The 12,050-nt window shown below is 31.9% G+C and overlaps 1 protein-coding gene across 4 annotated transcripts in view; it reads left to right on the top strand.

Moving 5' to 3' along the window:
- The window catches only part of LOC139095420 (protein muscleblind-like), a 35,902-nt gene extending 25,809 nt beyond the window's left edge, over positions 1–10,093 (top strand). For 3 of the 4 annotated variants that reach the window (XM_070646767.1, XM_070646766.1, XM_070646765.1), the window contains 3 exons: positions 5,088–5,129; positions 5,343–5,481; positions 8,460–10,093. In XM_070646767.1, coding sequence (XP_070502868.1) covers positions 5,088–5,129; positions 5,343–5,481; positions 8,460–8,533 — 255 coding nt within the window. In that variant the 3' untranslated portion in view covers positions 8,534–10,093. Of the gene's footprint in view, positions 1–5,087; positions 5,130–5,342; positions 5,482–5,683; positions 6,191–8,459 lie in introns of those variants that run through there. The other variant, XM_070646768.1, reaches the window with a different exon arrangement.
- Positions 10,094–12,050: the final 1,957 nt, after the last annotated feature.

The raw sequence follows: 12,050 nt of genomic DNA, 5'->3' as shown, positions 1-12,050 counted from the left end.
GTCGACTTCGACCTCATATTTATACCTTCTGGGACCGATTCCTCCGGTAGTGGTACGGTATATTAATATCTTACCAATATACCGTACCACCGGTGCACCATTGCTACTCCACTGATATATCATTGGTTTTCTACAGGTATATCAATTTGCCATACCAATTGTACCATTGTAACATCCCAGTGGTGTAACTATACCGCACCGCATTGTACCATACCATACCAATACCGCAGACATTAGCCCATGTTTTGTTAAAGCTCCGAACTATACCTGACTTTAATTCTCAATCTAAATATCCTTGAGATACATCCAAGTTTATTACCATCGTAGACAGACAAAACAACATCTAAGTATATTGAATTCCATTTCACATCCATTGAACAATCTCGATCTTATCATTCATTCTTGAATATTTATTAATTTCTAAGAAAAAATTTTCAATTTTAATCAAATCTAAATTTTTCAATGAATATTCTACATACCTACAATGTATTTTTTATTATAAATTCATATCTTTTTACATAGCTTGGCATCATCCAATCTAGTATATTGCATTACATTCTAACCTATTTAAAGTAAACATCTTGAAACCAACAGCCATCTATATACAATATTCTAAATGCCTTAAAGTAACGTTTCACATATAAAACTTTATGTCTTTCTTTAATCAATGTTTATATTCATGCTGAGATAACATCTTCCGCTCTTATTTGCCAAACAATTCAAAACATTCATTACATTCTTTTGCATATATTGCATTAAAGCATTACATTTCTTCTTTCCTTATTTTACTCCACATCCACAAGATAGTAAGCAGCTTTAAAGAAAGATTGTTATAATAATCACAATGTGTAAAATGGTTGAGAGAATAATGATATTTTGTGTGCATCTGAAAAGTTTTGTGGATGATGAGCAACATAGTAATGATGTCCGAGTGGATGGGGATGGAAACTGCATGGTTGATGATTTTTGTTGAATTTGCTAGGATTTGAAGTTAGTCTTGATGAAGAAAATTCACATTTTCAAAATTTTTGCATAAAATTACATACTTCACAAGAAGAAAATTCTTCATTTTTGTATGAAATTATATACTTCACAAGAAGAAAATTCTAAATTTTTAAGATTTTGTATGAAATTACATACTTCACAAGAATAAGATTCTAAATTTTCAAGATTTTTGTATGAAATTATATACTTCACAAGAAGATGATTCTAGATTTTTGTATGAAATTATATACTTCACAAGAAGAAGATTCTAAATTTTTGTCTAAAATTACATACTTCACAAGAGAAAGCTTCTCCTAAATTCGACTTTTACTTCCTGAACGTTAGAACACTTCCGACTTCCCCCAGCTTCCAAGCTTATCATCTTCAAGCTCAAAAGTAAGAAACATTCAAGAAAATTTGTTCTCATAATCCACAGCATTAACAAACATGTTGTATCATTAAGTTTGCAGAAGTTGCAATGGAATATTGTGTAAATTTAGAGTCAGTAGCAGCTCGTCAGGGGTATCATGAACCCAAAACAAAAAAAACGAGAACCATAAAATCAATATTAAATAAAAAAAACTGTTCCTTCATATATATGCACACACATCACATGGATAAAATGTGTATGCAGTTCAATATAAAGCTTATAAATAAACTCGCAATCTTCTGCTCGACACAAAAAAATTGTATGCATGGAAAATGTTGAATGTTAGTGAATGAAGCACAGTGCATGCACATTCAATAAGTATTGAATTCTCGGAATGGTACAGAAAAGGTTTTAAAATAAACGGGTAATTTTCAAAAAAAAAAAAAAATTGTATCACATATATAGTGAAGGAATATAGAGTAAAATAAACAGAGATAGAAAATTGAGATAAATAACTGAAGAAAGAAAAGGCACAAAAAATAGTGAATGTGTATATAGAGCTTGTTTTTAAACTCTATGGAACATCACAATGAGATTAATGCAAGTGTCAGTGAATGAAAAAGAGCGTATATGTACAGTACATGCATGTATTGAATATGGTTTGATAGAGAGAATGGATAAACGATAATTTATTACATGGGATGCAAATTATAACATATCTACCGATCAATACTAATTATACGCATCGTTTCCGTTTAATGCATTCCTGTATATATGCATATATATACATAGTTATGCATATGTATGTTGTGGCAATCATGCTAAACAATATAGTATAATGGATATTCATGACATTTAATGTTGAAATAATTCAAAAATCCTGATTCATGTGCTCATCAAACTTAATTTTTGCAGCTATGCTAATGAACGACTAGTCAATTATGAATTTTCACTAGTTTGAATAAATATATTTTTTTGATAGTCGTCGGTTATATTATGCTATGTAATAGGAAGGGATGTATTCAGGGAAGTTGGTTTATTAAGCGGATCTAATACAGGATTGAGACTGCTTTATCTTATCCCGAGTCATTTCAACTTACTCCGAGCCATCTTAGCCAGAGTCACTTCAAGACTTCAGGTTTTCCTCGAGTCACTTCGGCTTTCCTCGACTCACTTCGACTCACTTCGACTCTCCTCGAGTCACTTCGACTCTCCTTGAGTCACTTCGACTCTCCTCGAGTCACTTAGACTCTCTTCGACTCTCCTCGAGTCACTTCGACTCTCCTTGAGTCACTTCGACTCTTCTCGACTTCGACTCTCCTCGAGTCACTTCGACTCACTCTCCTCGAGTCACTTCGACTCTCCTCGAGTCACTTCGACTCTCCTTGAGTCACTTCGACTCTCCTCGAGTCACTTCGACTCTCCTCGAGACACTTCGACTCTCCTCGAGACACTTCGACTCTCCTCGAGACACTTCGACTCTCCTCGAGACACTTCGACTCTCGGATCTGACACTTCGACTCGAGTCACTTCCACTCTCCTCGAGTTACTTCGACTTATCCTGAGCCTTTTAATCACCTGAAGCCTTTTAGACTCACCTGAAGCCTTTTAGCTCACCTGAAGCCTTTTAGACTCTCCCTGAGGATCTGCATCCGTCCAGAATATGTTATGTCAATTCCAGCACATATCATTCACATTTTCAGCTTGCCACTCAGTCCGTCCTCCAGAATAATTGCTTTATAATACCATATTTAATCAGAGTAAAGTTATCACCTCCAAAAATAATCATTTATTCATTAAATTCTCCTAAAACCAACCCCGTCTTCTGATATTATTTTGGATACATTCCCCATGTAACGATAATTAAGTAATTATATCCCTCGAAAAGTATTCCATAATAAATAAACTTAATAGCTTACAGAAACAAAAAATGATGTGAGGCAAAAAAAAAAATCCCCAATCCAAAAATTAATTACTATTAATTGCATCGATTATATCCCTCGAATAATCATCTTTATCTCTTTAATAACTTTACGATAAATTATCTTCGAACAAAATATCGATTGGAATTACAGATTTTTCATACCAAAATCCTTTTTAAATTGTTTGTCAATCGACATTTAAGAGCTCTTATTGAGACTGAATAATGCACAAAAAATGTATTTTAATAGATATAAAAGCAGAAGTGAATAATTGGAAAATAAAGAGTCTGAAAAAAAAGTTGTCTTGTGTCTCTGACTCGAGTTTATTTACTTGACAAAAATACTATTATGGCTTGGGGACTTTTTGAGCATCAAATAATATTTATTTACGGATTATTGGATTTAATTGCTAATTTTAGCAATCAATTAATCACAAAAATTGGCTAAAAATTATTTATCGACGTGGATTTATTCATGATTAACATACATAAATGAATGGATATGCTTTATGTCAAATTTGTGGGGTTTCAACCTGAAACAATGAAAATAATTTTGGATGATTTGTTGTTGTCTATAGCTGCATAGATAAAATAATTAACGATGAATGAAATTGATTGAAAATTCAAAAGGTTGATTAGGAAAGCTTCTTAGTAGGAGATTATGTATGTGTGTACAAATTGGTGTTGTTGGGTATGATAGAGGTTTTCTAAGAAATTGAGACAGGATATGATATTTACTTATACTTGTAGATAGATTGGAGATTTATTAGTTAGGATATGCCATTATATAGTTAACAAAAAAGTAGTCTTTATTGAGTGATTAGCAAGGCGCATGACTCAAATTCAATTAATTACTCAAGATTATTGGTTCGAATCCTTCAAGGTTTAACCTACTTAATTTCAATTCAGTTTTACTTCAATTTTTTTTGTGCAAATCGGAGTGACTTAGTGATGAAGTTGCTCCGTTCTTTGACATTTTAGACATTTGACATCAGCCCAGCGATCACGGGTTCGAGACTTGGTGTAGACAATTTTTTATATGAGCTATTTCGAATCATTTGCACTGTAAACGCGACTTATAGCCTCATTTTGTAATTATGTCATCAAAGGAGTGGGTTCCAATCCCAATTTGAACTTGTAGGTCAAAGTATATTGCAATAGCTCTAGCAAACATCACTTGATAAATTGTACCTGAGTCCAAACAAAAGCTCGAAGTTGACTCTCTAATTTTGTATTCTGTCGAGTTGACTTTAGTCGACTTTTCCATACAAAATTCGAATTTACTTCGAGCTCTGGCTGCACTGGAAAAAGCGATCTAGCACCTCACAGAAGCACTTTCTTGCCTTGGTGTCTATGAATGCAATGTGGCCCTATTCAATACCTATTCATCGCTACATGCATTTATCCCGAGTTCTTGAATTTTCTTAGATCTGAATAGCTTAAGCATATTTATTTGACATATTAACCAGTCAAGTCAACCCAACAATGAACTCAAAATTCCATTGCAATCCACCCCTAGTCTCTCTCTTCCTACATAATTCCATCGTAATAATAAATTGAAGATTCTCGAACAAAAAAAGTTTTTTCACCAGGAAAATATAGGAATGGAGTATGTTCTTGAATGAAGAGGTTATTGTCTCACGAACGAACGTTGCATCCTTCATTGTTTTTATATTCTTCATGAATTGCAGTTTATTTATTTATTTATTTTTCGAGGATGTCGCATTGCTGAAATATTTGAGATTGACTTCAATAATTTTAATTAAATTTAAAAGAGCTTGAACTAAATTTAGACTTTTTTTATTCTTCCAGATGGATGTAAAGGCAATTGGCTCGATATATTATGAAAACTATGTAAGTTTATTTATATCCAAAACTTAATTTAATTAGTACAGCACGTAGAGTTCAATACAACTTGGAATGAACTAGGTGAAAAGGTGAAAATTTTGACCTTTTTTTTGTTAGGTCATTTGAATTGCTATCACGTTTCACATATGCTGCATCATTGTACTCTCTCATATTACATCCCATACCAATATGACTAAATAATAATGAATTATTTTGCAGTCTTATCCAGGAATGGTGTCTTACAACAAAAGGCCGACAGGCGAAAAAACACCAACGACGGCAATTCAAGTTTATCCAGCAAATACAAGTAATTATCAGCAAGTTATGCACGTTCAACAGCCATTTGTACCCGTCTCATGTGAGTATGCCGTACCAACACCGATCACAATTCCAATATATCTACCTGAAAATTGTCATTAGTCTCTCATCTCTAGATCATAAATAATCCATACTATTAAATTATACATACATACTCGATCTCTCTCTATCTTTCTCTCTCTTTCTCTTTATATATTCTCCGTTCTCAAAAAAATTCTTTTACTTTTATTTTAATCATATAGACATCTTTAAACTTCCAAGTGCACCGCTCGGGAAAGAGATGAATATTTCATCATGAAATTTGGAAAATGAAAACCCATAACATTCCTTTTCTCCTTATACTTGTTCTCCTTCTTCTACTTCTACTTCTTTCTCCGATTTTGCTAATACTACAAGCATTATAACTACTAATACAACTAATACCGATTCGAATGATGCAAATTCTGCATAATGTCTCGGTCGATTGAGTGAAATGAATGAATATTCACTTATCTTATTTCCAAATACTTTCTCGAATATCTAACATATAATTATTTTTTGACTATTGGAAAAAAAAATATATAATATTTTTAAAAAAAGGATGGATGATAATATTAAAAGTGGGGATTTTCTTCGCAAGTGACGTCTAGTGTTGGGATTATTGGTGATTTTTTGGGAATTTGAAGAGATTTCTTTGGGAAAAATTGATAATTTGGAAGTTAGTCGTGCCTGAAATCTCTATAGTGGTATTTGAAAAAGGTAGGACAGTGGTGGGCAACCTCACTTAGTGCCACGGCACATAGGTTGCACACCACAAATGTAGGGGATAGTCTAGGGTTTTTGAAATGAATAGAAACTAGTCTTTAGGTTCTTAGATCAATTGTCATTGTTTCTTCGAGAATCTTAACAATAAATCATAGTTCTAGACCCCTAATACCCTCTTTCATGTCAAAAAACATTCATATAAGAAGAAATAACTATTTACATCCGAAAGGTCACCCTCTGGATAGTACGGAGCAGATCAATCATATTTTTTCAAGTTTTGATCATATTCGAACATTATCGAATATTTTCGAGCATTTTCGAATATTTTCGAACATTATCGAATATTTTCGAACATTATCGAATATTTTCGAACATTATCGAATATTTTCGAACATTATCGAATATATTCGAACATTATCGAATATTTTCGTACATTATCGAATATTTTCGATAGGTTTCTTGAAAGCTCGGTTATGAAGAATTGCCGAGATCGAGCCGGAACCAAGACCGAGACTTGAAAATCGATCTCAAGAATCCTTAACTTTATGATCATTTTTACCCATTTTTGATGAGTTTTTGAACATTTGTGATAGTTTTAGATCAATTTTAATTGCTCCTGATCATTTGGATCAATTCCACACCTTTGTACCCCTTTCAAAAGAGGGTTTCCTCCCTAGAACACCAAAAACACAAGACGTCATAAGCGAACAACCCACTTATTATAGAAGTAGATGGAAGAATAAAATTGGGAATGTGGATTGGAAGATGAAAAATGAAAGAAAAAAATTTTTAATTTAAACTTTTTATTTTTTAAGAATAAAAAAAATGAAGTTCATAGATAAAAAATGATTGAAATTTTTTTAATGGCATAAAGCGAGAACAGAATTGATATTTTAAAGGAATAAAAAAAAAGTTCTTTTTTTTCTGTGAGAGCAAGTGATGAAAACACCAAAAACAAACAAAAAAAAGAGTGGGAATGGATTTTTGTGAGATTAAGAATAAATAAAAATAATAAAATAAATAAAATTGACAAAAAATTTATATATTCCTTTTTTACCTTTGTGAAGCTAGCTCGAGTTTTGATCTCTCGTTTCGTAAATATTTTGACTGAAGATTTTGTGTTTTTTTTTATGAGACATAAATAAACTTTATCATATGAAAGGCTAAGGTGCACAGCAATGATGATAAAGTGAATGAAATAAACATGGGAAAAAAAAAAGTTTTTATTAAATATTATTAGAATTTTTAGGCTCAAAGCCTCGTACATTTAAGAAAATTTTAAAGTAAAAAACATTGCTTCCAGCGCTTTGCGGGGAGGTGAAACTAATAGGTCGATTTAGTAGAATATATGTGTTGATATTAGTCAAGACATGACATAAGAATCTAGTGTTTGAGGAATTTCTATTTGACTGGTTTGATGGATTATTGGATTGACTTCTAGAGTGCCCTGAAACTAATGAAATTTGCTTCTGATCATTGCGCTTGTCGGGCTGGTTTATCTGATTATACATTTGGATATACATTAGGGTCTAGCAAATGTAGACCCGAGTGGAATAAGCTGTGATTAGGTTACTGTATTTTTAGTTATAGACTTGACATTTTTGTACTTGCATGCAACTTGACATTTATCGTACAACTTGACATTCATGAATTTTAACATGTATCTTGACATTTAGTGTAAATTGCCATGCAACTTGACAGTTTTATAAAACTTTTCATGCAACTTGACATTTATGAAACTTGCCAGGCAACTTAACATTTGTGAAACTTGCCATGCAACTTGACAGTAGTGTAACTTGTCATGCAACTTGACATTTATATGAACTTGATCATGCAACTTGACAATTATGTGAACTTGCCATGTAACTTGACATTTATGAAACTTGACATGTAACTTGACATGCAACTTGACATTTAGTAGAACTTGACATGCAACTTGACATTTATAGAACTTGACATGCAACTTGACATTTATAGAACTTGACATGTAACTTGACATTTTAGAACTTGACATGAAACTTGACATGCAACTTGAAAATCATGCAATTTACTTTATAACCAAAAATACAGTCAACTAATCACATAAACCTTTAAGTATACTCAAAAACCATGTCCCATACCTTAATTCTATAATAACTCTCATTGCTATAACATCCCAGATTCCAAACAAAATCCTTATTCCTACCCTTAATCAGCTTATTGATCTCCAATAACTTTTTATTTACCTTCTTTATTAATACAACATTTTTGTTCTTATTTCTTCCCGTTCCTTAGGCTCTATTCTACATTCACAATATTCACCTCACTTTCTTCCCAATACTGTTCCTACTTGTTTCTATTATGAATAGAGCATTCCTTCAGATGTAAACTTAATGTATAAAAAATGATGGAAGAATCAAGTATAGGCTGACCAGATATATTTGCAGTCTAGTTATTTAAGGATTTAATCCAAATTTTTAATATGAATCAGAGGCTATGTTTTAAAAGCTATGGTTTGTGGGATGTACCTGAATATCCCAAAATATATCCAATCTAAAATCTGATTCAGCGAACAAACAAATTGATTTATACATGAAATTTTTGTGTGAATGTAATTAAGTAAGAACTCACATGCTATTGCGTGAAAGTTTTTGGACAGGGTTGGGACTTAAAGTCTCAAAAAAATTAAAAGTTTCTTATTGGGGATGTGTATAATAAATCGGAAAAAAATTGAGGTTTGAGCTGTATTTTGACTCTTTTGATAAAAAAATTTCTTCTTGCGACTAGCCTTGCTTTATTGATTGAAGCTTTAGTTTTGAGAAACGAGGGTAGGACACCATGGAAGGCACACAACGAATATTTGGGTCTAAGTTATCGTGAATCTTGCTCTAGGCCAGATTCGATGAAACTCGGCTTCAACCATTAGACAAGGTAGTCTGAAACCAGATTTTCGGATAAATTCTAAGCCAGGTGCTTTCCAGGACCCAACAATTATAGAAAAGAATCAAAAAAATTAGAAAAATCTTTAAAACTTAATAAAATCATCATTTTGACAGCTTCTATATTAAACATCCATCCATCCATACTCGAGTGGCTAGCTAGATGACTCGCTTAGTGCAGTGTTTCTCAAAATTTTAGAGCGCGGCAAACTGAGCCAATCATTTAGTGTAAACTAAGTGTGTCACTCAGGAACTAATCGAAGGTTTCAACGACCTACTAGTTTGTCGTGGAGCATAGATTGAGAAACACTGGCTTAGGTAATGTCTGGTTGCAAGGATTAGTCCAGCTACAAGGCCTAGTTAAGTCATTGTCTAGTTACAAAGACTAGTCTAGTCTATGTCTAGTTACATGGTCTAGTCTAATCAATATCTAGTTACAAGGACTAGTTTGGTCAATTTTTAGTTTAATATCTAGTTCGATGGACTAATCTAATCAATGCCTAGTTAGAAGGACTAGTCTAGTCAATATCCAGTAACAAGGACTAATCTAGTCATTATCTAGTTGCAAGGGCTAATCTAGTCATTGTCTAGTTACAACAACTAGTCTAGTTAATGTTTAGCAACAAGTATAATTCTAGTTGATGCTTAATTACGACTATAAAGACGTCAAATGACAATCCTAGATCATCTAGACATGAACCAGACAAGTCATCTAGATCTCCACCCGGAATAGCTATCAATCCATCCATAAACATCCATTTTAAATCAAATTCAGTCACTATATTAAGACCATCAATCAAAAATGGCCATAAAAACCATCAAAAAATTCCTCAACTTAGATAACAAAGAAAAATAAAATAAAAAATAAGAAAATGAAAATCTTCAGCTAAAGAATATTGAATCTGCTTCCGAGATTCGAGTTAGCTTCATCAAAAAAAGCTCCTTTTTGTCGCTAATTGAATGCGATTAAAGTTTATATACACAAAAAAATAAATAATAATAAAAAAAAAACTAAATAAAAAACACACACATACATATAAATATATATTTAATACTAATAATGATGAAAATGATATCAACGAATTCACTTTAATGAATTAAAAAAAATTATGAGAAAAACACACTCACACACACAAACACAATTTAAATGAAAAAAAAAAATGAAAAAAATCTTTTTTAGTAAAGGATGATTATAGTACTTCAGAGCTCATTTATGAATCACGAATTCCCTTTTAATATCATTATTAAATTCTCTTTTGATAAAAAAAAATTAAAAAATTTAATAATTTTTTTTTGGATATCTCTTTGAGATTTCCTTGATTTGTTTATAGGGAGATAAGTAGAAAGTAGAGAAGAAAAATTTTGTGCAATAATCAAAAAAAATTGAGTAAGTTGAAATTTTTTTATAGTCAATAAGTAAATTTTTGAGAATTTTTTTCCAAATTATTATAGAATCGTGTTTAGATCGGTTCCAAAAAAGAAATTAAATTAAATATTTTTTAGGTTATTTTTCTTGTCTAATTTTCGAATAATATTTGTTAAAATACGTTAAATTATTATCTAAAATTAATCAAAAAAGTTTCATAATGTAAGTCGTGTGAGGATTAAAATTAATAAAAAAAATTGGACATAAGATTTAGTTAAAAAATTCTGTTTTTCGATTGGATGAACCTGATTATTGCCAATATTATGAGTTGATAAAGTCTAGTCAAACGATCCGGATTTAATAAAGGATCGGAAATGAGAATCAAAGAAGTCTAGGTCAAATTTTGTTTGATATTATTAGTTTATGATTCCTTTAGTCCATTGAACTGATTAATTTTTTATTGATTTGAGGTTAGTTTGATGATTTTTTTAATTTTAATAGTCATGAGGATTAAAAATTAATGAATCTGGTTTAGAATCAGAAGATGATTGACTTTAAGCATTGAATAACTTTCATATAGACTAATCGATGCTTCCTGACTTCCTATTGCATTTACAAGAAGTATTAAGAAAAGATTATTTTGAAGGTTTTCATGCTTTTTAAAGGAAATCAAATATTTATGATCTATAAATTCTGTTGTTTTGAATCTGGATCCATAACTTTACATTAAAATTTTAAATGCGTTCATAAAAATGTTTTTGTGTATTTGGAATTTTATTAGAAACAGCAGAATTTTATTAGAGTCATAGATAAGTTTAAGAGCTTTTAGAAAACCAGATGAAGAAGAACCAGGAAAACCAAAATGTTGGCAATTCTTGGAGCTGGTAATTCTTGGGGAATTTGAACGTATAGTCTTGCATACTTACTTGTTATTTATTTACTTGAGCTACTTACTTGAGTGATAAGGCCAGCAACAGAGTATTTGAGTAGGCTGATCGGAGCATGCACTTACTATGCATATATACACTCTATGCCAAGCGAAGATTACTGCTAGAGTCGGTTCTATCTAAATCTACAACCGGTTATTAAGTCTGATTTAGTATAACTTACTAACTCACTTCGCTGGCCGTATTGATCAATTCAATTCATGATTCATGGACTTGTTCAAATGACACCTAAAGCAGGCTCTATTTCTGACTTCAGTTCGCCAATTACTCAAGTATATTTAGGATATATCCATGAAACCTATCTCAGGACCTGGCTGTTACTATACGTTAATGAGTCAGAATTGACATTGAAATGTCACGGGATTACCTCGATTTCATTCGAGATTCAATTCCGAGAATCAATCGAAATCAAGACATCAATAATCCATAGCTATGTTAGGCATCATAGACCTAAAGATGTAACTCATAGCTAGAGCTCAAAGATGAAGTCGAGTTGAATCTTCCTTACAAACTCCCAGTCGACTTCTAGCTCTGAGTAATGAGCAATCCAAGTAATCCTCCTGATAAACTTCCTTTCTGTAATTCCTGTATCTGTATGTACACCTCGCATGTATGCTATCTTACATAGCTAGGG

The sequence above is a fragment of the Chironomus tepperi genome, unplaced genomic scaffold (assembly GCF_022539635.2).
Source record: "Chironomus tepperi strain 1889 unplaced genomic scaffold, CSIRO-AGI_Ctep_v1 contig_364, whole genome shotgun sequence".
NCBI classification, from domain to species: domain Eukaryota; kingdom Metazoa; phylum Arthropoda; class Insecta; order Diptera; family Chironomidae; genus Chironomus; species Chironomus tepperi.
This window is presented reverse-complemented; position numbering and strand designations above follow the sequence as displayed.